We start from the raw sequence: 26,053 nt of genomic DNA, 5'->3' as shown, positions 1-26,053 counted from the left end.
TGGGATAAAAAGCACATAAAAAGGCATATATTAGTGAAAAATACATACATACAATTAGAGAAAAGTTGGGCATACTGCTCAGCAAAAATGTGTACGTGGGGCAAAATAGCTTACAAACTTGTATATTAGGAGAAATTCGTGCTAAAATGCTGATTCATTTCTATGAGGACTTAAAAAGAAAATACAAAATGGTGTGGAAATATGGGGAAGTGAATTTAAGATTGGATAAAAAAACAGAACCTGAAATTGACAGATTTACCCAACAGTTTACCAGCTTCTCTGCAATAACATAATGGGGGACTCTGTCAAAAGCCTCACTGAAATCAATATACACATCCACAACATTCATTTGACCCACCAAGCTTGTACTATGCGGGGTCTTAGTACTCACAGAATCCTTTTCTAAGTGGGCACAGACTGACTGTTCTAGGACCTTTCCTGGTATCAATGTCAAGTCGACTGGTTGGGAGTTACCTGGTTCTTCTTTTCCCCCCTTTTTGAAGTTGGAAACAACATTTGCCCATCTCCAGTTTGCAAGGATCTCACTTGCCCTCCAGGAATTCTCAAAGATTATAGAAATTGCCATGTACATGGATGGTGATATAGCAATAGTAACCATTTGAATGAAAGTCATCCTAATTCACTGTTCACTCTTCTGGGCACTACACTATATAAACTCATCACAAGGTCAGCTTGAATGTGCCTCGATTCAATTTTTATCTAGCCAAATGGGAAGAGAAACAGTGCTACAAAAAAAGAAAAAAAGAAAAACACCCCAGGAACTTCAGCAAAAGCTACCCTAAATGCAAAGCATTTTAATCATTTTTAATCTCAATTACTTCTTAAGTGTGGGGGGAGGATTCCCTACAGTGGTGATTACAACAGCCCAGAACCCAACTTCTTGGCAAAGTTGCCCTTTTCTACTTTCCCCACAAACTGCAAAATATCTGCTGCAAGGAGCTCTGGTTCCTCAAAAGCCGCAAAATGTCCACCTCTGGCCATGTAGCTGAAGGAAACGATGTTCGCATACTTCTGTTGAAGCCATGACTGGGGCATATGCAGGACCTCATGTGGAAATGAAGCAATCCCTGTAGGGACTTGCACAGAGAGCCTGCAAGAGAACCAAGAAGGAAAACATGTCACTCTGATCCTCGCAATGAAGGGACTTCTTCAAACAGGACTCCAAACCACAGGCAAAATAGGGAAAAGGAAGGTCGAGGGCACAATTTAATGCATGTCTACTCAGAAGTAGGCCCCACTGAGTTCAACAGGTTCTGCACCCAGGTAGGCATGCTGTGGCAGGGCAAGCTGTGCTTTCGCTCCAGAAATATGGAAGTGGAAGAAACTCTGGCGGAGATGCTGCTGAGCCTGAGTCAGTGGAAGACTTTGTGCAAGATAGGCTTAGCACCCATTATGAGGCTTTGTGAAATGCCTTGTACTAGCACATATCTTAAGCTCCTGCGCTAGCAGACCTTGCTCCACAAGCATATGTAAAAGGCAAGGACAGAACTCAGTCATGAACTTGGAATTAACTCAGGGATGGGAAACGGGGAGGTGAAGGTCTGGAGAGGACCCACAAATTATATTTCTCTGCCCTAAGCATCCCCATCACATTTGCCGGTGGGCCTCTGTTGCCTTCCTAAATTCCCAACAAAGAAGATTGCTGCAGCTTGCCCAGAACGAGAGGCGCAGGGAGCCTGGCACAGGGCGTGGCAGCAGAAGCACTGGTTTCGCTCTGCTGCCACGTGCAACCGTACGTTGAACCACACACTCCCTATGCAAGTGAAATGACTGAGCTTGCCTGAGAAAAGTACAAGGACATAGCTTCATGAACCTCCTTGGCTCTGCTGCAAATCCACACGAGTCCTAAAGGCTGCAAATGCATTTAGAACATTTGTATATTATTATTGCTGACACTAAAATGTCTGGATGTGGATTTCACAAGTCACCAGGAATACCTTTGTGTACACTTTCTGTCTAAACTTGACACATGTATGGTATCTGAGTAAATATGAAAAACTGTAAAAGGACACAGGGCAGCTAAATGTGTGTGTGCGCGCGCGTGTGGTATGAAAAGAGCTCTCTAAAATAGGCAGAGGAATCTCTTACTTCTCATGCTTCTGGGTGCCAATTCCTTTCCCAATATTCTCTTTGTAAAAACGCATTGAGGACACTATGCACCCAGATACCCAGTAGATCATGATGTTTGTGAGAAGATCATCCAGTGTGAACTTCCTGAAAAATACAATCCAGAAACAGCCACATCAGAACTCGTCAGCTATGTTTCATCATCAACATCTGCAGCCCTTTTTCATCCTTAGCCTAAGTTGGCACATTGTTACCAAAATCTGGAGCCGTTAAATATTAAGGTCATTATTGTTTTACTCTTTAGATTTCACGTCCTTTCCCTCTCAAGTGCTCTGTGCAGGTTACAACTCCCAAGACTACAACTCCCATCAGTCTTAGCCGGCATGGTTGGGAAATGCTGATGTAAGTTCTCTTGTCAACACATCAACATTTGGTTCAGAAATGTTATCTCCAGCTATTTCCTAAATTTAGCTTGCGTCTCTGAGATATTGTTGGAATACATTCTTCCTTCCATTTATCCTGCCTCTTTCTATTTTTCCTTGTTGCTTTTTTTTTTAAGGAGGCAACAAAATGATAATCTAGTAAATCAAGCCCTTTCTTTGTTGACTCTGTGGGAACAGGGACAGAATATGGACAGCAAACCCCTCAAGCACTTCCCATTTATATAATATACCCATTTATAGAATTGCTTAAAAAAGAATGAAAGAAAGAAGGCAGCTCAGTTATTTTGCTAAAACCCTGTTATAAATGAGTTAAAGCACACAGATCTACTTCCTTTCAACAGAACTTATTGTAAGGGAAGTTCCCAGAGGATTATGTCCAATTTAGATAATTCACTGCTAGGGCCTCAACATGTTCAGCTGTCCAGGCAGTCGGGAGATGTGATGCTGACGGTGGCATAAGAGAAGCCTGTAGAGCAGCTAATTTGCTGGCCATAGGACTTTGTTATAAAGACTAAGTTAAGGCTTCTTTCCTCTCAGAAAGGGGTCTAAGACATTTTTAACCTGCAGGACTCCACCACAAAACAACCCAAGTTAGATTGTGGAGCAAGCCGGTGTTCTCCTTGCAAATTCTTGTTCAGCATAGGAAGGCTGCCACCTTCACAAATGTTTCTCCTGTCCAAAGGGGTACGTTTGCACAATACTCATACATGCATGGTGACACTAGATGTCAGCAAGGACATGTAAGAACATGTGCTCTTCTTTTGAGTTTTCTGACTGAGCTGCGTTTCAAACCTTCAAAGCAGGTGAAGAACTGGGCTACAAGCTAACTCCAAAACCATCTGCAGCATTTGATTTCTTAAATTCAGCAACACTGCAGTCCAGCGCCTCCCTGCTCAGTCAGACTGAAAACCAAGTTGCGCTGGCATTAAGCCGCTCTCAACGTGCACTACAAAGGCACAACATAAACACTTAAAATGAATAGACTGTGGAAAGTTGTGTTACATTTGGTTCTCTGAGCCTGCCAACATGACTGAAAGCAAACACGGCTGGACCGGGACAGGATGGGGCAGCAGAACAGGGAGAAGTGTTGCTTCCAGGTTCACAGTGCTGCTGTATATGAAGCGGAGGATTTCATGGAGGAGGTGGGAGGAAGGAAAAGAGTGGACAGTCCAAACATAAGAAGAATGTAGATAGACAGGGGGGAGTATGGGGGCTACAGGGGAAGATCTTTATACCTCTCTACACCCATGATGATTCAGCCCTCTGGTTGGAAAGAAGACCAAGAAGAGTGTCAGCTAAGCATCCAACACAAGAGGCGATTGTGACACTAATCTGAGAATAGTGCAGATAGGTAAACAAGCATCAAAGGTAAATAGGCATCTGTAAACCTAGAGAGAAGGGCAGGGAGAAATGACACCCACTTTTCTAGTCCTCCATCTTCTAGATCTCGAAAGTCATGATTGGTCCATGTAGAAAACTTCTCCAAGATGTATGCAGCCAAGCCCACCGGAGAGTCATTCAAGCCACAGCCTAAACAAGAATGAAAACCAAGGGTTCGCTTTCATCCAACATATTTTCAGCTAACTTCTCTCTCCCCCACCCCCGGCCCCAAATAAACACAAGACTCCAGCTGTCTGAAGCAGCTGCTGATTGACAAGACACTAAATAAAGAGACACTTGGCAAGTTGATCTGTAGGATGAATTATGTACCAACAGTATTAACAGCCTTACAGAATAAACAAACATGCTGAAACAGCTTTGAGGATTTTGTTTTTTAAGTTATAAGGGGAAACTGAAGCTTAAACCAGCAGTAGGATAAAGCTTTGGTAACAGAGAAGGACCGGGTCTTAGTGGTAGAGCATTTGCTATGAATGCAGGAAGTCTAAGGGTCAATCCCCAACCATTTTGAGGTTGGACTGGGACAGACACCCGTCTGAAATCCTGGAGAGCCACTGCCAGTCAGTGTAGACACTTCTGAGCTAGATGGACCAGTGACATGATGCAGGGTAAAGCGGGTACCTATGTTCCTATGGAGGCCAGGCAAAACCAGAATCTTTCCTTACGTTGCCTGCCTCTCTCATTGGTGATAGCAGCTGACAGCAGCTCTGCTTCCCTGAAAGGCAGAACTGCTTCCACAGATGGGAGAGCAGCACTGTGGAGGCTGACCATTATCCCACCATGCTAGCTCTGATTTGTCCTGCTGTGGATTACCCATGAAAGAATCCTGCTAAAATGCTCAACATCATTTGTGAAGAGACTCAGATAGGCAAGCCCTAATATTCCATAGAAACCAACGGCACTTTCAAAACTGTTGCTGATAAAGGCCGTGCGGGTGTTTCCTGCACCAGCTTGTTTAAAACTAGCTTTGATAGGACCCTTTAAATCCAAATATAAAGTCCACCATGGAGTTCCCCAACAAATAAATCAATCTCTCTTCTTTTCGGATGGTGCCATTTTGGGCACATTTACCGTAGACACTTTGGGCAGTCTGAGTCTTTAAACACCTTCACTGCACCTACTGTATCTAGACACCAGTGTGTGTCATCCCTGTTTTCACCTGTTAATATCATTACCATTGAATTATATATTAAATTTGTGTACCACCCTTCATCCGAAGATCACAGGGCGGTTCAGAACATATCTACACTGACATCATATGGCAATCTTTTGCCACAGCATAACATGGAGTCCTTTACGAAGCTCTCTGTAGAGCCTCTTATTACCATGCCATCGATGCCTTCCGCCTATACTCTTAATCATAACATTAAAAGTAGGCAGCACTTTTGGACGCATTCCCTAGACTGGGTGGTGGGAGAGAAACCAACCACAAGCATAATCTGGCCCCTGTTGACATCATCGGCTTTTAATCAAGGTGTGCTCCCTCACTCACTCCAGTCTATCCTTCATTCAGGCAAGAAAGAGTCATTATCAGGAGTTGCAGGACGCATTTGAGCCAGGCAAAAATGATCAAGGAAGATAAGAAGCAAGGAGGGGAAGGGGGTGTGACCTCGGGGTTTGGCCTGGGAGAGTCCTTAGGGCCAGAGAGAGAGGCCTGTAGCTTGCAAAAGACCCGTGGGCCGGGGTTCTCCACCTTTGCTATATACAGAAACAAACAACATATGTACAGACTGGATTTAATCATGTTTTAAGTCCTCTTGAACTAGATCGGTATATGCCATTTCTGCAGAAATGCAGTAATACACTATGCCAATTAGGGGAATTATTTCGGTGTAGTGCTATTGTCACTCAGCCCTATAATTTAATCTGCATATACCTGAACGCATGATCCATTTTTTTCTTAATTCATTTTTCCAATTAGGTTATAAAAAAGATAATTTTAAACAGAGGCACTTAAAAGTCTGGAGACCTAATCACAACAATACAGTCAAGCTAATTCACTTGCGTATCTAGGTGAAAACCCATTAATCAAATTTGACTGTTTTCCCCCAGGCATTGTCAGCTCATCCAAAAGCTCCAGGTATAAAGAGGCAACATGAGTAAAATGTGCCAATGGTTCAGTGAAAGCTAACTAGTCCTCCAGAACAGCTCAACTAAGAGCCAGAGGAGATCAAAGTGTGGGATATTTGTAAATGAATAAATAAAACATAAAAGCACCGTTAAGCCTCCAAAAGCAAGCCTGACTCTGGCAGTGCTGCTCTTGAAACTTCTCACCACTTGGGAAAGTGGGTAGCATGGAACAGTACAACTCTGAACACAAAAGTTTATTAGCCGATCAAAGATAAATTGACTACTTGGAAGGACAAGAAAGTTTTTTTTTTTTTTTTTTAAAAAAAGCCTTTTACCAGCAGTGTCAGGCTTCGTAGCATGTAGGTGAAAGTAGCCACCTTCCCCAAGGATCCTGTAGAGCACTTTTGTCTTAAAAGGAAACATCCGCTGGACATCCACATCCTCAAAACCAAAGAGTCCTGGGAAATACCGTCCCAATGTAATTGAAAGAAGTTGCTTGAATTGCAGGGTAGTCACTGTTGCCATGTTTAAGTGAACACCTTTCACGTGGCTAAAATAATTTACAAAAGTTAGATAAGTCATCCACAAAAATATTTCTTTTTAACTCCATAGATTTATGACTTACCTGGAGTTCAGATGGCACCCTGTTGCCGTTTTGAAGAAACATATAGGCCAAGCCCACTGGAGAAGAAACAAGCAGCTCCCATTAGGAAGCCAGAATCTTGGGAGTCTCAGGACACACTCAGGACTCTAAGTTTAGGAAAGTAGTTGTGCAATTTCAACATGTTTGGTTCCTACAGTCTAGCTGGCAGGGTGCTCAAGTCACAGGGCTTCCTCTCCCCCTGGGGTGTGTGGCTGATGGGGGAACATCATATGCCAAATGATTCAATCTAAATCAAGATGGAGATGCCTCATTTTCATAAGTAGCCAATATGCTGCTTAAATAATAAATCTGTTTTGCATTTTGCCTGTCAAGAAGATGAACACTCACCTTGGAGCTATCTGAGCCAGATTGGTACTGATCAACGAGCCCCAATCCCCTCCTTGGGTATAGAATTCCTGGAAGCCCAGCCTGAGCATCAGCTTATAGAAGACACGGGCAGCACACACAGAATCAAAGCCTATAGAGAGGAGAGGAAAGTTATCAAGTAGGACTGCTTTCCGCCCCATCCCAAGTGCAAACACAATCTGTGCAATACTAATTTCTAGCTAGATTTAAGGCTGCCACAGGAATTTTCTCCCTAGTCACACTGAGCATTTCTTTACTATATCAAGTAAAAGAGCAGAGACAACACAACCTTCTGATCCACACCTTGCCAGAAAAGCCAATAGCCTTAACACTCAGTTTGCACAACTTATGATGAGTTTCTGGAGTGAAGTGTGCAGTTTGGTCCTTTGTCAGAGTTCTTTCCTTACTCCTGTGTTATTCCCCCTTTAAGTGGAGATGCCAAGGACCAAATGTGGGACCATCTCCAGGAAAATCACTGTGACGCCCGCATTCTCAGTCTAACCTTCGTCACAGAACTATGACAAGGACAAAAAATAGCAGCAGGAACTGTCCTGAGCCTGGAAAAACAGCAGGATACAAAGGGGAGATGAATCACAACTTGTGCACAGAGGCCTCTCCCTGCAATGTCCCCACCCCACTCCTGTACATGGGGGCTCCTCTCAGACTGCAGCATGCTGAGCAATGGTAAAACAACGGTCCCAGTTGTGCAGAGGCTTCTGTTCACCTTCAGCTTAATGCAGTGAGAGGCCCCTTTCTGAATGTTTGCATTGAACAAGAAAAGGGCAGCAGGAGGAGGGCAGGGCATTGTGGGACCAGCATGCACTGCCCAGCTACACATCTAGACTGAATGCCTGGATGGGGCTAGGGTGCAAAAGCACAAATAAAGCTACCTTATGTGTACAGCTTTAGTATTTGTAACTCCCTGTCCCTAGCAAGTACATTTGAGTGTTTCAGGTATATTTGCATAGACAGACATCTACTGCTCTATTTGAAACAGCACAGGTACAGAATGGAGGTCAAAACAATCTTGGGAATGGCTATGGCTCCATTGTAGAGCACCGGCTTTGAATGCAGAAGGCATTCAACTCCCAGTGTGTGCAGGTAGAGCTGGGAGAGATCCCTATGTGAAATCCTGGAGAACCTCTGCCAGCCAGTATAGACCAGTGGTCACCAGCGCTCATTGGCGCCCATGAACCTCGAGAGAGAGGTCTGCCCTGCCACCTAAGGTAACTATGAAATCCCTTCCCTGCTCCTGATGAAACTAGGATTGAAAGAAGCATTCTGTCATAGACAACAGGATAGACTATGCTGTGCACTTGGTTGCAGTGTGTGAGTGTGTGTGTTTTAAGCACAGCTGTTCCTACTGTTAATAAATGTGCCCCAAAATGTTGGCAATCCCTGCCACAATCAATCCTGAGCTTGATGGTCTGACTCAGTACAAAGCAGCTTCCTCTGTTCCTGTGAATTAACAACAAAGATAAGCGCTGTGCACGTACCACTTCCAGATCCTTCAAAATAATGCAACATACCTTGCTTGTGAGGTGCCTCGGAGAAGCCGTAGCCAGGGATGGAAGGGCAGATTATTTCGAAAACATGCTCGCCACTCAGGCCATGGCTCCCTGGATCCATCAGGAGGGGGATTATTTTGTAAAATTCATAGACTGAGCCAGGCCAGCCATGGACCATTAGTAACGGCTTTGCAGACTGGCCTTCAGGCACATGGGAAGGTTTTACATGAAGAAAATGGACATCAATTCCTATGGAAAATATACATACACATAAAAACTTTAGAATATTTATTAAAACTGATTAGGTGGGCATAAACATATACTAGATGTAGCATTAGTCACTAGCACAACATCATTAAGTGGTATTGAGAATGAGATTTGCTACAGTGAGGGTGCTCTGGTGAGTGATGGTTTGCTGCCTTGTGATTTTCTGTTTAGTAGGAAGCCAGTCTTAAGTGTGCTCACCGAGTTGGTCCTTTGAAATTCCAGGGACCAACACATATGCCAGTTTCCTCATCTGATCACTGAATCACATGTCAATAAAAGAGAGACTTTGGTTTTATAACCCAGTATCATGTGTGCGCTGCTTCCTAGCATAACGAGGAACCTAGGTTCAAAAAATAGTTACGAGCTCTTTGACTCAGCTGCTAGATGCCAAATTGACAAGCTGGAAGTAGATGTAGTAGTAGGCATCGCTAGCTTCACTTTAAAAAACAACACCCCACACGTAGCCTAAGTCAGGGATTGCTAACAAGGCAGCTGCAAGCATACAGATGCCCACAGGTTTCCATTTGACTGTAGCTAATAAAAAAGGTTGTGATGTGTGCTTGGTTGTGGTGGGGGAGGGAGGGCTGGTATCCATGACAGTTTCTCTAGTTTGCTAGTGTGCCTATGGGCTCCAAATGGTTGCCAACTCCTGGCATAAATCTATCCAAGATTACCAGAGAGACTACCTCTGTCACATTATGACTTGGAGCATACAACTGGCCACTGCTGGATCAGGCATAATACAAGAGGCTGCTGCAAAAAGAGACTCCCCTATGTTCAGCAGCTCAAGTTGTGAATGGATTGGATATCTACAATCACAGCAGCAGGTTGAAGGTGTCCAGTGCTGGAATTCTGCACTGCTTACACTCCGATGTTGCTGTACTTTTGGTGTAGGGAAGACTGAAGTTCTTTCTAGAGAAGACCGATCTGAATTTCAGACTTGAAAGGTGCTAGCACTTTGAATTCTCTGTGGATCCTAGAATTCAAGGACCTCAAAGCCAAATTGGGAAGTCTCATTTTATTTATTTAATTATAGGATTTCTTCCCTGCCCTTCACCATAAGATCCCAGGGTGGGTTACAACAATATAGTAAATAAAATTTAAAGTCACATGACTTTAAATTTTATTTACCATATTGTTGTTAATATATAAAAAGTACAGAATAAGAAAACAATACAGTCAAAGCAATCTTACTTTAACAAACTCATGGACAAGCAAACTGATTTCATGCTGAAAACCCATGCAACACAAGGCAAGATCAAAGACTGATCAGAGCACTATTGGCTACAAACCTTCAATCTTTGTTTTGAACTGCGGAAATTTGTTGAGAACTTCCACTTGCTTCTTCCAGTTGAACTGATTCCTCCAATAGGCAACAACCTTCCTAAGATAATTTGAATTAAACCCATATCGAAAGCGACTATCCTCTAATGGCTCGGCAAACCTCACCTCATCAAGTCTTCTATGTAAGTACTAGAACACCACAAATGTGTGGGAGGGAAAAAGAAGAATGAGGAAATGAAAAGAGGAAGAACTGAAAACTCACATGAGAGTTATATGCAAAAGTAAAAAACTTTTTTCTCTCAAATCACATCCACACCACATATTTAAAGCACATTGTTTTCCCCAAAGAATTCTGGGAAATGCAGTTCACCCCCACAGAGCTACTATTCCAAGCACCCTTAAAATAATGTTTTCCTCCCTTTTCTTGCTGTGACTGGTGTCTTTCTGGTAGTTTTGACTTGGTATAACACAGATTTGTGTGAAGCCTATACGAGACCTTTCTATGCAATATTTCTGTGGTGTGGGATGGACATCCATTTCACACTAGTTCTGCACCACCCACATGTGCAATTCAGGTTGCGCTTCTATTGAGAATACTGCACTTTCATACTACTTCCACTGCAAAAACAACTCTGCTGACAATACATTAAGTTCTTTTGTGAATGCTCCACAGAATGTAGGTGTCATGAACCTCAACTGGTTATTTCACATGACATTTAAAGAGAGAAAGATAGAGAGAGGGGCTGTACGCTCTTGCTGCGCTGTTTGCAACACAGGAATACTCTTCTGCTAAAAGAGGGGAAGTCGCAAACATTAACTTCCCACCAACACTCATGTTGCCCTATTGTGCGAACCCTTTTATCTAACCTTTCTTCCCCCCATTCATTGGAGGCCATGCATTTCCCACTCTCCTGATAGGCTATATAGTAACTTTATGTGGGTTTGTGCAAGTATGGCACAAAGAGAGAGAAAGAGAAATAAATTTAGGGCACGATTTGACCGATCACGCAGCAGTGCTCTTAGAACCAGCTGGTTCCATTTGCCTGAAACAAACAAGAGAAAGTCACAGCCATTAGGATGAAGCTGGACTTTAAAAATCAAAGGCTCTCTCCCCTGAGAACTGAGGACAGGGCCAACACAGCAGCAGATGTTAAAGACAGCTAAAATTAGATTCTGCTCTGTGTGCATTGTACCCTTCTGAATTTCATTGTTTTAAAGCTATTATCAGTGATGTGTGATACAGAAAATAGCCCAGGTTGGGTTGATTAACGCAAACAGACAGCTACAACACGTTATTGTATTGTTCTCTGTTAATAGCACAGGCAACGGTAGGGTCATATCCAGATTAATATGATACAGCCGTGACCTCTGAACAAAACTGCTTGTAAAAATTACTGCTGGAGAGAAAATAACTGCTGTTAGTATTCGCACAGCAAGCCTACATTTCAGCACGTATCATATTTTCTATATATCTATAGTTCTTGGCTTGATTTAAAAATCAACTGAAACTGATGCGACTCAGTTGAATGCTTCAAGCACATTTTATACATTTAAATTATCCAAGTTAAAATTAAGGGGGTAGTAGAGCTGGTTACAAATGTAAACCTAAAGGAACTCAGATTTATGTTGCAATTTTAACCAAGCACATTTACTTGGCTATAAGTCAGAGCTTTCCAAACTTTGAAAAATGTGTCTAAAAGTGTGAGATCTCTGTAGAGAGCCACATGTTGTACGCTGTACCACTTTTGACACACTTTTTAGACATGCATCATTTCGCGACACAGTAATTAAGTTTTTCAGCCCCGGAAGGAGTGCGGGAAGCATTTGCGTGACACACCTACACACTGCAGCCGACACATTAACATGTCGCGACACACATTTTGGAAAGCTCTGCTATAAATGCTACTGAAGCATTTTTAACAAACCGTGGTTGAGATTATGCTGCTACCCTAGAATTCCCTGCTGTTTGTGCAAACTCTGCGAGAAAGAGAGTCTTCTTACATTTATCTCGCCGTCTGATGTTTCCACCTTGAAAGGATATATAGCTGCATCTTCTTCAGAGTCAGGCTTCTGTCCTTTGCCCCACCATCCATCTCCCATAGATAATTTCTCCTCTTTCTTCTTGGTCAGAAACAGATAAATGATTGCTCCCAGGACAACAGCCAACAGTATTTCAAACAACATCATGACTGCAAAAGAATCACCACAATTATGGCATTAAATGACATTTTGATACTGGTACCTCCCCCCCCCCCCAAAAAAAAAAAACAACATGTTAAAAGTGTGGCAGTTACTTTAACAACTTCATGGCGAGTACCAGCACATATATTTTTTTGAAGCAGCGGCACTGGTTGTGTGCATGCTTTTTCTCTAGAATGCTTATATTTTAGCAGTGGCGTAGTGTGGGCGGTGCAGGGGGGGCCGGCCGCACCGGGCGCAACATCTGGGGGTTAGGGGGCGCAAATCCACGGGTTAGGGGGTGCAAATTACTTGCCTTGCCCCGGGTGCTGACAACCCACGCTACGCCACTGTATTTTAGGACCAGAATAAAAACAGTCTTTGGGCTGTTTTGATAAAACATTATGTATTTTCTTTAAACCATATGACATAAGATACCAATTAGACATCACTTCATAGTAGCTCTTCTTAAGGGTGGTCCTGTTGGACCTAAAGCAAATATTTGACTTCACCTATTTTCTGTTATTGTCCTACCAGTCATTCCCTCCTATTTCTTCTTAAAGTTATTTCCATGTGGACTGTCACTAAGATGCAATAAATCTTAAGATGAGTCTTTTTTTGTTGATGCATAATTCATAATAGTTGCTTCAATTTGGGTCACAGGAGCTCAAAGGCGATATAAGCCTTATTCTTTTTTGGGGGGGGGGGACTCCCTCCCTCAGTTACCCTTTCCTACAGAGCACACACAGCATTGCAAGCTGAGCCTCCTTGAAGTCCTGGTGTAATTAGCCTCTCAATATGGGTTCTCAGGCAAGGAACTGACCTTTTGAAAAATGTGTCTAAAAGTGTGAGATCTCTGTAGAGAGCCACATGTTGTACGCTGTACCATTAGAACATAAATATGGAATTCAGTCGGGTGCTTGTGCTCTTAGAAACGAGAAAGGCTGCCTTGTGTATATCCCCCTGCTCCATGAATATCTTATTTACCCCCAGAGCGATTTCAAAGCATTGAATTAACTCTGCGAAACAACAGCAACAAGGCTCCATCCAGCCCACGAGAGACTGTGCAGCAGAATGTGTTATAAACATGCTTTTTTGGGGAAATAATTAATAATTCCCTGGGTGGCGAGGGCCTTTGAAATGTGTTGTTTATTAACACATTAGCCCCACCCCCACATTTCTCATATTTAAAAAGTTTCTCAAAATGGTTAAGGAGAACCATTCTTTCCATAGGGGGTTAAGTTAGGCACATAGCTTTTTTAAAAAATGAACTCAGCAGAATGGTTCAGTATTTTTAAAATGTATTTATTATTACATTTATATCCTGCCTTTTCTGCAAAGAATTATCACGGTGAAATACATGCGTCCCCCTCCTCCCTGATTCTTCCTCAACCCGGTGAGGTAGGTTAGGTGAGAGACAGAGACTGATCCAAGGCGCACTGAGTGGGGGCTACACATCACTGTCTCTCTCTTTAAATGCTCATTCAATGAATATGTGAATGTAGCTAGTATTATTATGTTAAAACAGGGCTATGTGTGTTCAAAAATAAATTAAGCCATATAGACTCTTGGGTTTTGTTTTTCCTTTTCTGGTGCATAATCTTCAGTGCATGAGCAGTGCTGGTTCCTCAATAAACTTCCATCTGGAAACACTCCAGGTTTCCTATTTAATCTGTAGCTACCACTGCTAGTTTGTGTGGTCCCTCCAAACCAGGATCAAACCATGAGAATGCATAAGCACAAGGCTCATTCACATAATGCCACGATCTGCCGTTACTCCTGAATGGAACTACAGTGGTACCTCGGGTTACAGATGCTTCAGGTTATAGACTCCGCTAACCCAGAAATAGTACCTTGGGTTAAGAACTTTGCTTCAGGATGAGAACAGAAATCGGGCGGTGGTGGTGCCCATTAGCTAAAGTGGTGCTTCAGGTTGAGAACAGTTTCAGGTTAAGAATGTACCTCCAGAACGAATTAAGTATTTAACCAGAGGTACCACTGTACACAACTTGGGTGCTATGGCTGGGATTCCGGCATTGCAGGAGGTTGCAGTAGAGTACTTAAAATATGTGGGGTTTTGTGTCAGCGTCGCTTGTGCAGGTTCTGTACTATTCACTTGTGTTCCTTTGGTGGGGAAAGAGGTTGGGGTAGGCCAAAGTGTGGTTGTTTGTTTTTGATTGGCTGTGGTGATCTTTGTTTTCATGTGTGAGTTGGCTGGGTGGGTGTTTTGGATCAGATTAGCCATATTGATTTGTATGTTGTTGGTGGATTTTTGTCATTGTCTTGTTCAGCTGTGTACGTGATAAAGGGGAGCCATACCAGGGTGAAGGCATCTTCTTCTATTTGTCCCCGTGTCAGTTTCAGTTTATTGGTTAATTTTTCTAGTAAGTCTGTTTCCCATACTATTTGGTATCATTGTCCATGCTTACTCCTGACAGGTCTCTCCAGTTATGGTGTTTCTGGCTGCTGAAAGTAGGTGGGTTATGAGTTGTGGTGTAAATGGGCATTATTGTCTTGGAAGATTCCAATTCTGGGGTGATTTCTAATACTTGCTTAGTTATTTTACATATTTCCCGTATGGCTATTGTCCAGAATAGTTGGATTTTGGGGCACTCCCACCACATGTGGGCACTCCCACCAAAAAGGGGGTATTGGCAACAGTGAATAGCTGTTCCAATTGTCCTTATTTTCATGTGAAGACAAACTCTGGGTAAATCAAGAGAAGAAAGCCTATTGTATGCAGTTGACAGAAGGGAAACAAATGAAAGCCATCATGTTCTCTCTCCATAATGGAACACTAGAGGATCTGCCAAAGAAAATATGCAACAGAAACACTTCAATGTAGCTGGCAATAGCACCAATACTTTAATGTGCTGGGATTTAAAGGAATAATTTCTAAATATTTATCCATAACCACAATGAAGTAATTATCTTAGAAGCAGAAGCTAGAAAGGGGGGGAGTTTCCCCATTTGGCTTCCCCCCCTCAACACTTAATTGCAGTGATGCATGCTTTTATACCGAAATAATGAATATATTGATCAGCTTTGCACATAACAACTGTAAATCAATTATGTACAAGTATTCAAACAGCAAAAAAGTGTTATGAACCAATTGTTAAATCAAAACAGCTCTGATATTTAAAGGCATCATGCCAGGAGACTATTCAATGAATGGAAAGTGTGTGTCTAGCAGTGCTTCCCAATAGCTGAAGGCATGTCCCCTCTCCGTTACTGAATTATGTGCAGCATTTGATGGGTAAAAAAAGAGAGGTTTGGTCAATTAACAGGTCAAAATAATAGTAAAGTTGAGGTGCTAGACTTGTTCTTGGAGGTAGTGATGGCTTGGGTGTGGGCCAATAAATTGAAGCTGAACCCTGAAAAGACTGTGGTGTTATGTGCTCCAGTTCTTGAGTCCAGGAGATGAGGAGTCAGCTTGTTCTGAACATGGGTGCACTTCCCTGGAAGAAGCAGATTTGTAGCTTGGGAGTACTCCTGTAATGATTATGTTATTACATTTTGATTCTGCTCCTCCCTCAAAGAGCTCAGACCAATGCATATAGTCCCGTCCCTCAGTCCCCCCACCCCCCCGTACACCATTATCTTCACAAGAACCATGTGAAATAAATGAGGCCAGGAATGTGGGACTGGGCCAACATCCTATAATAGGCCCTGAAATTTTTGCGTCTGGGATGCTCCTGGCAGCCCTATTTTTTTTGGGGGGGGGGTGTAATCAGGATAGGGATTTCAGCATATGGATAGGCTCCCCCCCCCCCGTCTCTTTCCCCTTGCCCCATCCCTATGATTCCTGAAGCTGCTAATTCCACCTGCCTGCCCCCACCTGCCCAGGAACTGCTGTTTGCTCCTGGGGTTATTTTTCTCAGGATCACAGTAAGGGAGCAGGGCTGTGTGTGTTAAACTCCTCTCATGTTTGCAATCCTAATTGCGCTCTTTACTATACAATAAAATCCCCTGGCATTGGCCGGCTTCTAGCTGAGCTCCTCTGTTCCGCTCTCAGATATTTTCACATGTTTAGGATGTTGGACATGTTTAGAAGCAGCGGACAGGGAAGCCATATCAGAATGCTCGAGGAATCCAGCCCCTAATATGAGCATCCTCTGGATGTGGGGTAGAAAAAGTATTTGGAAAACAGACCCGGGAATGGAAAGAGAAGAAATTTCTACTTTAGATATCTAATAAAAGGCATTCAACCTGGTCTGTGTGGCTTGCAGAGCTTTAATTAAAATTATCTGGGAAGAGGGAAATTATCAGGAACTGTTCAACCCAAGAGCTTCAAGAGAAGAAGGGTGGAATTACCTTCAATATTAATTAAGCGGAGACAAAATCTCTTTGGAGAGAGGATATAGGTAAATGGGTTCTATTTTTATTTTCTGACAAATCTTTTTGCAATTCTTAATGTACTTGACACAATTAGCCACCTGCTAGGGACCAGGATTCTTGTCTTTTTTTGTGTGAACCAAGTTTAGGGCAGGGACCCAAAAACCTTTATGATCCAGATTAATGCTTCTTCCTCAATCACCCCAGCTGCTCAGAATCTCCAGAATTTCTAAACTGTATTTTGAGACTACGGGAGACTACAGGAGAGGGAGGGAGAAAGAAAGTCAGTGGTTACAAGGGATGAACATGGGCAAACACAGTTGAATGTATAGCAGAAAGGGTTAAACTTCTGTCCAGTGGATGATGTCACCAGGAAGGGGCAGCTTTGTTTGAAAAAGTAAAGTACTTAGAAAAATCAGATCTGCCTCAGCTCTATTAATAATACAGCATGTATTTAGCCTTTATTTCAAAGAGAACACTGTTGAGCAACATATCCTCATAGCACACCTTTAATGTACTTACTATTCCATCAATATCACCTTTCCAAGACGGGTAAATCATTTGTCCTTTAAAAATTAATCATAGCGTCATACTGCTCGATAGCCCCAGACAAGCTACAGAAGTCTGGCAATGGTAACCCGCAGAGGCTATTTTCATGTAGTAAAATGAAAAATCTGACTGAATGGACAACAGTTCTCCTCCTTACCCCTCATCCCTTTTTTAGATCCAAGCCAACAGATACCTAAGTATTCCTTCCTACATTTTACCAAAAGCTTTCAGTATTCACTTGCATCTTGTGTGTGGTTTTTTTTAGTGTTATGTATTGAAGTCTACTATAAATAATGCAAAACAAGTATATTAGTAATGGAACAATAATAATTTATAGATTAGCAATTGTCTTCACAACTCAAACTGGGAGAGAGGAGACCCAGAAGAGACAGTATTAAAGTTTTATGAGTTAATTTGGTATTAAAAGTAGCATAAGTCAAGATTTGTATTAATGTCTTGATTAAGCAGCAACATTCTGCCACAGAGAAAAGTATTAACTTTCTCTCACAGACATTTCTCCAGAGTATGCAACTTCGTCCCAAAGACATTGCTCCACTTATAAAACATGCATGGTCAATCTGGGCCAATGGTGAAAGACTTCACTGTTGCCATCCTCCATACATATGGACTGCCTAAATGCAAGCCAAGAAAACAGCCAGTGAATACACCCAGGGAGTAATTCACCTAACACTGCAAAGTAACAAGCTTCGTGGTAGGGAAATCCTGTACAGTTGCACCCCAAATTTCATCATAATACTGTACAGAATATCAGGATGTACCCAAAAGAAAGACAGGGAAAAGTGACCTATTACTAACAATATCCAGATTATATTTTAATTGCATCCCTATGGAGAAAAAAATGTCAAGACTCAAGCTGAGTTCCACTAAACTAAATTAAACCCAAGGATTTTGTGCATCATTTAGCCTGGTCCTTTTCAGCCAGCTCAGTTAGGCAACAAAATCCAGTCACTAGACACTATTTTCCTCTCATTCAGCAAGCATGTCAAGGGAGGTAGGGGGAAGCGAGTTGAAATAGGATAACAAGATTCCCTGGGCTTTTCTCTAGAACCCACAGTTGGTAAATACGCCTGCAGGAAAGTTATCTAAAAAAAAAAAAAGATTAGAAAGAGAAACTGCAGACAGCACTTCAGTAGATACCAAAAAAACTGGCAAGTAAAACAAGCAAGCTACAATAAATACTAGCATAGCAAAGCACATCTTGGACATAAACTTCAATTCTAATCGAAACCAGGCTTAGAAAGACATCTGAGGAACTACAGTTGGAAACATTCCACATTGTTAGCAAAACCGTGGCTGAGAGATCAGTTCTTGCTTTGGGGGGATGGGAAGGGACTCTGATGTCCCCTTATCTTTATTAACTCTGCAGTGAGCAACAGTTTGATATTAGGAAAACAGTACAAAATACAAAGTCCTGAAGTTTACTTAAAAAGCAAGCAAACAACCACTATTTGTAAACCCCTGGCTTCAAATTCTGCTTACTCCTCTTACAAACTGCAAAGGAGTACAAATTCAGTGGTCTCTTGGCTGCTGATAGTAGACTGCAGTAAGTCACCAAATCTGCCCCTCTGCCCAACAAAAGTCAGAGGGATGGCATCAGAACAGACTTATTCAAACCTAAGCTCAGCCTTCAGGGAACAGTCTGGAATCCTTACTGAGTTATAATATTAAAAAAATCACACTACAAAAACCTTCAGTGTGCAGTAGCTTGCTAGCATGATATTTTGAAAATGCAAAGCGCTACTAATACAAAGGTAAAAGGTAAAGGTACCCCTGACTGTTAGGTCCAGTCGTGGCCGACTCTGGGGTTGCGGTGCTCATCTCACTTTATGGGCTGAGGGAGCCGGTGTTTGTCCACAGACAGCTTCCGGGTCATGTGGCCAGCATGACTAAGCCGCTTCTAGCGAACCAGAGCTGCGCACGGAAACGCTGTTTACCTTCCCGCCGGAGCAGTACCTATTTATCTACTTGCACTTGACGTCTGATCGGCAAGCCCAAGGCTTTGTGGTTTAGACCACCGCGCCACCTGCGTCCCTTACAAAGGTAGGGATATCCAAATATACTGTGTTCCATAGCAACTCTGGCTCCCACTTCTGCTTGGGATAATGGGCCTCTTCTTCATACATAGAAGATCCCTGCATATCGACTCTTCTCACTACTGCGGAGTGATAAAAACACAAGGCACTCTTTTCTGAACTCCCCACATAATGGCCAAGGTTACAGTGGCATGGCAGACGTCCAAGGGCAGTAAACAGGCAGCTTTGTAACTTAATCTACACACAACAGAGAAAGGAACAGGATTAATCGCAACAAAAACACCATATTCTTTGCTCTCTCACTCTCTCTGACTACACCCCAGCAATTTCCAGAAAGTTCTAAAAGAACATGGATTTAACTTGGATTACCTTCTCTTTAACCCTCACAGCAGAAAAGAACAAGAGAAAAACCACACACATGTAGTCAGTCTCGTGGAGGGTAAACGGCAGTTCCAAACTTCATGTCTGGGTAATTTCAATTGACAACTAAATCACAACCGGTTCCTGAGCTGCAAGATATTCTGAATGAGTGACTTCCAGATGATATTAAAGTTCTCTCTATGGTGGCTAATCTGTGACACATGTGCAAACCAGCAATCCTTGCAAACGCCCCTGTTTGTAAGGCCCGATGCACAGTCCACTTGCAACTGAAATCCTTAGACAGAACCTGGAATCCCAACACCCTTAAATCTAAAGGACTCCTTTGGGTTGTTTCATGGGTTATTTGATGTTGGGCTATATTTTACAGACCTACATTGTGTACTTGCAAAAAAAGGAGTATCCTTTAAAAGTTCAAACCTTAAATAAATAGCACACAAACCGCAGTAACATATCACATACCAAGCGGCAGTAGTGTAGCCCAGTTCACCTGCCAGGGATTCTCCAGTTGCACCTACCCTGCATTGTAAATACTGCATTGGACTGGGGAGGACTTAGACTAGAGATGTTCAAAGGGCTCTTCCTAGTCTATAACTCTGCGATTCTATATATTTTTTAAACTCCGAAAGCAACCCTCAGTTTGACGAGTTTCCCAGGGAACTCACAATGAGATGCTTCACTTATGGGCATAATTGAGTTTCTCCCGGGATCTTCGACAGGAACTGCCACGCACAAGTTCCCCGTCCTGCCTAAGCAAGCAGCTTCAGCCCTTTTCAGACGTGACGTGACGTGACACTAAAAAGCGCCTCTGCTCGCGCCTTGTGTGAATGTTGTCGATGCGGGATAAGACCCAGAATACCGGCAAGCCGCCGACTGCGCATGTAGGATTTACATTACCGTTATCAGCCAAATGAATAAGCCTCACGTGTAACAAAAACGCCTCAGAAAGAGCCCCTCTCGAAGTTCCCCCGCGTAGCCCAGCCTGGCCCTCCGCCGTTTACAAGAGCGAAAGAGGCGGGGCGGCCTTTCTTCCCACAGGCTCCGCCGGCGGCGCTGCAGCCGCCCTCTCGCACCGCCAAGATTAAGGCCGCGGGGGGGTCGAGGAACTCGGTCGGCAACAGAGGATTCTGGGAGGTGTAGTTCTTCGGGGGCCTCCATGTAACTGTGGGTGGGTGTTGGGTGCTCCACCTGGGCTCTCAAAACCTTCTTCATCCTGCTGCCCGAGAAACGTTATGGCCGGCGGCGGGGGAAGATAGCTGCTGGGAGCACCGCAGAGATGGAAACCAAGGTCGTAACGCGTGTCGTTCGGCGAATGTCTTGCGTTGGGTTGGACAGCAGCTTCAAGACCCGGGATGGGTTTCTTTTCGCTGCGGCGTGTAACGCGCTTCAAAGGCTCTGACGGCTTATTTTCTTTTGGCTCCGGCTTCTGGATTAGGACACGCAACATGACACATCCACCACTGCTCCCCACACCAATTTGAAGCACGTGACTCCACCCCCCAAATAATCCTGGGAACTGTAGAGTTTGGCAGTTCTGTGAGGACTAAACTGCAGTCCCCAGGATTTCTTAGGGGAAGTCATGTGCTTTAAATGCACTTTAAAGGTGTGCCGTGGGTGTGACCACATGGTGAAGCGATGCGCATCTTAGGCTGTGTACACATTGGTGTTTACTGTTGAATCTGTAGAGTTGGAAGAGACCACAAGGATCATCTAGTCCAACCCCTGCATTGCAGGAACCTTTCACCCAACATGGGGCTCGAACCCATGACTGAGATTAAGAGTCTCGTGCTCTACCGACTGAGCTATCCCTCTGGATCCCACTAGTTTTTGAGTTCATGTTTGCACATTACCCATGATGCAGAGCTATCCTGTAGTTTAGTGAGAAGTGCTGCTGTTGCATTTTCCCTCAAACCAGCTTCCATCTGAAAGGAAATAATAAGATGCGTTCACTTTGCAGTAAACTGAGGTGTGTATATTTGAAACTGCCATTATGCATGCAATGACGACAGTTTATGTGCAGATGTCAGTTTCATGTGTAGTAGTTGGTGTTGGGAATTCAGGGGCAAGGAAACGAAAGAGGTAAAGCACATCAGTTGAGGACATCCACACACCCCTCTGGTGTGTACCTCAGCATGCAAATGTGACTTGAAACACAGAGGGAAAATTACCTTGATGCATTTTAACCCAATAATGTGTTCAGAAATTGCTTTACATAGGATTTTTTTCCAGCCTGGAGGCTTAATACACTTCTGTTTCCTCCCACCTCTATAAGGAAAGTTTGTCCTGTACTTGCTACATGTTTGATAATAAAGGATAATGGTGATTGGAAGAACATAATGGGGAGGGGAAGATTCAAAGGCCTATTAAAAATGGCATGTATGAAAGGGGATGGAGGAGTGTGAATTAGGTGGCTGTATAAATGTATAAAAGATGAAGTGAGAGGTCAGGTGGGAGAGGTCTGCTTTCTGATAAATCCACTGAGCTACATTCCCTCAACAGAGTTATGCATGTAATTTTTTCAGCATTGGGGCCCAAAGCATCCTCTTAAGCCCACACGAGGGGAAGTGAAAGAAAAGCAGAAACCGACACAGCTCCGAAGCTGGTTTGTGCAGGTCAAACGAAAGAACAGAAAATCCATTGTGCCAATTGTCCACTTTAAATTAGGCCTGTATTGGGTGGTGTTCAGAAATGGCAGACTGAAATGAATGTCCCCTGCAAATATATGGCTACATACCAGTGTTCAGAGCCTGCTGGGCAAAAGCTCAACCTGGCAGAACATGGTTATTCTAGCATGCATATAAAACCCATTGCTGCTAGTGTTTATACTCATTCCATTCTCTTTAACAGCTAACAGTGGCTTTTTACTGAAAACACATACTGAGTTGTCGAAGAAATCATGTCAAATGAATTCTGGTATGCAGCAAGAAAATAAACACATAACCTCACTGGGGTTATGAAGTGCAGAGGAGCTCTAGTGTCTCTGTGCAACAGTAGGGTTAAGCTTATTTCATAGAGTCCAAGTATTTAATGGCCCAAGTTTCCACAGCTTCATTTGTACCAGAACTAATCTTCATATGGTTTGTGTTAAGAGCACATTTTTCTTTGTACCTTTACATCCATTCCACATGAACCTCCCACATAATATAGTGAGAGACTATAGCTGTATACACATTACCATTTACTCTGACTCCAGTGCACTCCCAAAGTTGGTGTTTTAAAAAAAACAAGTACACAATCCAAACATATATTGTAGCATCTTGCAAAATACTGTTTTCCCTCAAAGCGCTTCTCATCCCATTTGAAAACAAGCTGTGGTTAAGCTGAGGTGTGTAAACTTTAGATTGCTGTTGCACATGCACAGAGGACAGTGCATGCACAGATGAACAGGAGTTTCGGAGGGTTGCAGACGGGGGAAACAAACTGGGTAATGTGCGAGGAAACAAATAAGGTAGCTATGTGTACAGCTACGGAAGACACCACTTGAAACACAGCAGGGGGGGATGGCCTTGTTACATTTTAAACTGCTAAAGTGTATGTGCCCTATATACATGTTGCTAGGTGCCAGCAGTAAACACAATACCTTTTATTCGTTTGTGTTAAAAGCTTTTTGAAATTACAGCATCATAATTAAATACAGTCCATCTATGGGGAGTACATATCCCAACAATCACACACATAAGCAACTTGCATGCTTAAGTTATCCCAGCAATAATAATAATAATAATAATAATAATAATAATAATAATAATATACCCCAGCCACTCTAATCTAGTTACAGTAACCTTTATACGAAATGCTAACAATGGTAAACATGGTGTCATACCAGCAAAATATAGTGGATATGCTTAGGAGCACTCCTTAGTGGGTCTGCCTGATTTTGGCATGATAGTGCATACTTACTTGTCATCTTTTGGTAATGCCAAGCACCTCTCCCTCAACTTCATTGTGATTAGGGATGGTTAGTTAAAAAAGGTAAGATGTTGACGTTGATTATGACAAAAATAGTAGACCCTTGTTCTTCACCCTGATGTATTACATTTCTTTTTGCAGTGGAGTATTTCATATTAAGGTAAGGTAAATATAAACAGTCAAGACACAAGTTTAATACATTAGTGATAAGTACACCTAACACGGTTATTTTGGATATGCATCCCACCCTATCTTTAGCAATGCAACTCAGGTCACAATCTCTTATTCTGTCACCCGGCAGGAAGCAATGTATTCTTAGAAAACTCACCTTCAAAGTGTGAATTCCCAGTACAGCACAATCTACACAGTAGCAAGCGTGAGGGACCCCAAAGACTTACAGAAGTACACACACACACAAAAGAATATTTGGGGTGAGACCAAAATAGCAGTGAGGATTCAGCATGTTCAGTGGGCACATAATGCTGACTGCTAGAGGAGGGTGGGATGGAATAGAATAGTGTATCCTAGAAAGGGGCAGTCAGCTTGGGCCCTGAATTGGAACAGTCCACATCACATTTTGTTATATGCCTCACTTGTAATAAGCTAGTTTTATAATTCTGGCTCCACTGCAGATCTTAAAGTTGGATAGAGGCAAAGTGCTATTATTATGTGAAGCTACAGAAATATTTTGCAGCCCTTAATAGAATTATTATCCCTTCAAAGTTCAAAGAACTTCTAGTAGCAAATTCCCTGCAATTTATTTATCATAGAATTAAACTGAGCACATTCAGTTATGTGCAGAATTCATAAATCAGTGTCAATGGAGTGTGTTACAAATAAACTGACTTTATCCCCCCACATACCCCAATAAATCCTTTACTTGTTTGGAAGTACAGAAAAGCTTCTTTTGGTGCACTGCATTTTCTAATGGGACTGCAATGAAGTATATCTGATTTGTAAGGCAACTCAGCTGATCCACTCAAAAGTTGTAACTCCATCTTCAAAGTTTAGTACTTAAACCCTGCTATTTCTGGGAAGTAATGCCTTCCCAAACCTCTTTCACTGCCTAATACAATTTCTTATACTTGGCCCTTACTAAATGTATCACACTAACACATCACTTACTCAAGAAAATGTATAGATTTCATAAACATGTTGACTGTATTTAAAAAAAACAACTAGGTAAGCATTTATTCATGTACTTATTCCCATTTTTTCCTTAACCTGCAGGCATTGTTAGCGCAGAAAAACTAACCTGCTCCTCCCTATTTTCCTAGGGTTCCTTATGTAACCTTTTCACTAGTTTCCTAGAATGCCTTCTGCATCCCCATATAAAATTAAAGGCTTAGAATGCTTTTTATATTCTATTTTTCAATGGTCTTTCAATCCGTAATAAGTACGTGAGATTAGGCATTCATCTTTGTACACTCCACCCAAGATTTAGTTTAGGTGAGCAAACAAGGTTTCACAAACTTATAGGTATTATTCTATTTCATTTGCTTTCAAGGGATCCTGTGTATCTTTGTTAGTCTACCTTTAGCTTTTTTCCAGATCTCTCTCACCCACTCTGGTTTTATATTGTTAGATCCTGCATATGGATATTTCTGAAAGATATATAGTTATGTAAGGTCTGGATCTATGAGGGTGGTATCAACTTGTCCCTTGACATAAATATTTGATACCGAATTAGTACATACTGTGACAGTACATTGGAAGACTTAATTCAGTACAAACACTGAAGACAGGGTTTTTCAACTCTTTCAAAGGCATTTTAAGCATCTAGGAATAAGGCATCTTTTAAAAAATAAAATAAAAATAAATTCACATTATGCCTCATAGCGATCAATTGTTGAATGCTTTATGTTGCCTTTCTTTGCATGCCAACTTGACTACTCTTCTTGTTCACCTGTGGATGTGCCAGCATGAAAAGTTTTAGGTGTGGTACGAGAGATAATTAACACACGTCGTTAGCTAGCTCAGGGCAAAATTTGGTATACAAACATGATCATTCACTGGTGTCAGTTTTCCTTATGTGAATCCTTCAAAGTAATTTCTTATCAGGATCAAACTACAGGGGAATCCCCACTTATAACAGGACGCCTGTGAGTGGGGATTCCTCCATTCTACCTCCACCCCCTTTAGGCGATGAAAGCAGTGCATGAGTCAGCAGGTGCCTTTGTGCTGATCACTTGAGAGTGGGGAGAGGCTGTGCTGCAATAAGTACTTCCTCATGATTAGAACACACACACACACACACACACACACACAGACACACACACATCTCTAGGACCTCTGAACTCTCCTTCCTGCATTCTGTAGAAAAAACATGTTTCAGCTTTTAAAAAACTAATGGAATTTCTCATATATGTACAATCAATTTCCATGAATATGGTCAAGTCATCTAACAATATAAAAATAACATCTAACAGTATGAGGCAGCGCATAAAACAAAACACAGATAAAATGTCAGAGAAGGGGGGAAAGGTAATAGGAAAGGCCCTGAGGTTATTTCTAGCCTGGCTAGATTTTTAGGAAGAAAATGACGCCCTAGCAGGCAATTTTTTAACTCTTCAGTGAGACCTT

The 26,053-nt window shown here is 42.4% G+C and overlaps 2 protein-coding genes across 2 annotated transcripts in view; one reads left to right on the top strand and one right to left on the bottom strand.

Annotated features, from left to right (window-relative positions):
* EPHX1 (epoxide hydrolase 1) lies at window positions 1–20,452 on the bottom strand. Its single transcript, XM_083434507.1, is given in 10 exon segments — window positions 1–1,111; window positions 2,110–2,235; window positions 3,953–4,061; window positions 6,335–6,549; window positions 6,991–7,120; window positions 8,538–8,765; window positions 10,076–10,256; window positions 12,069–12,256; window positions 20,227–20,353; window positions 20,356–20,452. Coding segments are annotated over 10 exon segments (1,626 nt in total). The 5' UTR covers window positions 20,443–20,452; the 3' UTR covers window positions 1–876.
* Window positions 20,453–20,822: 370 nt separating this feature from the next.
* The window catches only part of ENAH (ENAH actin regulator), a 146,482-nt gene continuing 141,251 nt past the window's right edge, over window positions 20,823–26,053 (top strand). The window contains exon 1 of the mRNA XM_083434435.1: window positions 20,823–20,849. Within this exon, the coding sequence (XP_083290561.1) occupies window positions 20,838–20,849 (12 nt within the window). The 5' untranslated portion in view covers window positions 20,823–20,837. The remainder of the gene's footprint in view (window positions 20,850–26,053) is intronic.

The sequence above is a fragment of the Podarcis tiliguerta genome (assembly GCF_965153285.1).
Source record: "Podarcis tiliguerta genome assembly, chromosome: 3".
NCBI lineage: Eukaryota > Metazoa > Chordata > Lepidosauria > Squamata > Lacertidae > Podarcis > Podarcis tiliguerta.
Note: the sequence above shows the minus strand (reverse complement) of the source record. Positions and strands in the feature narration are given on the sequence as shown.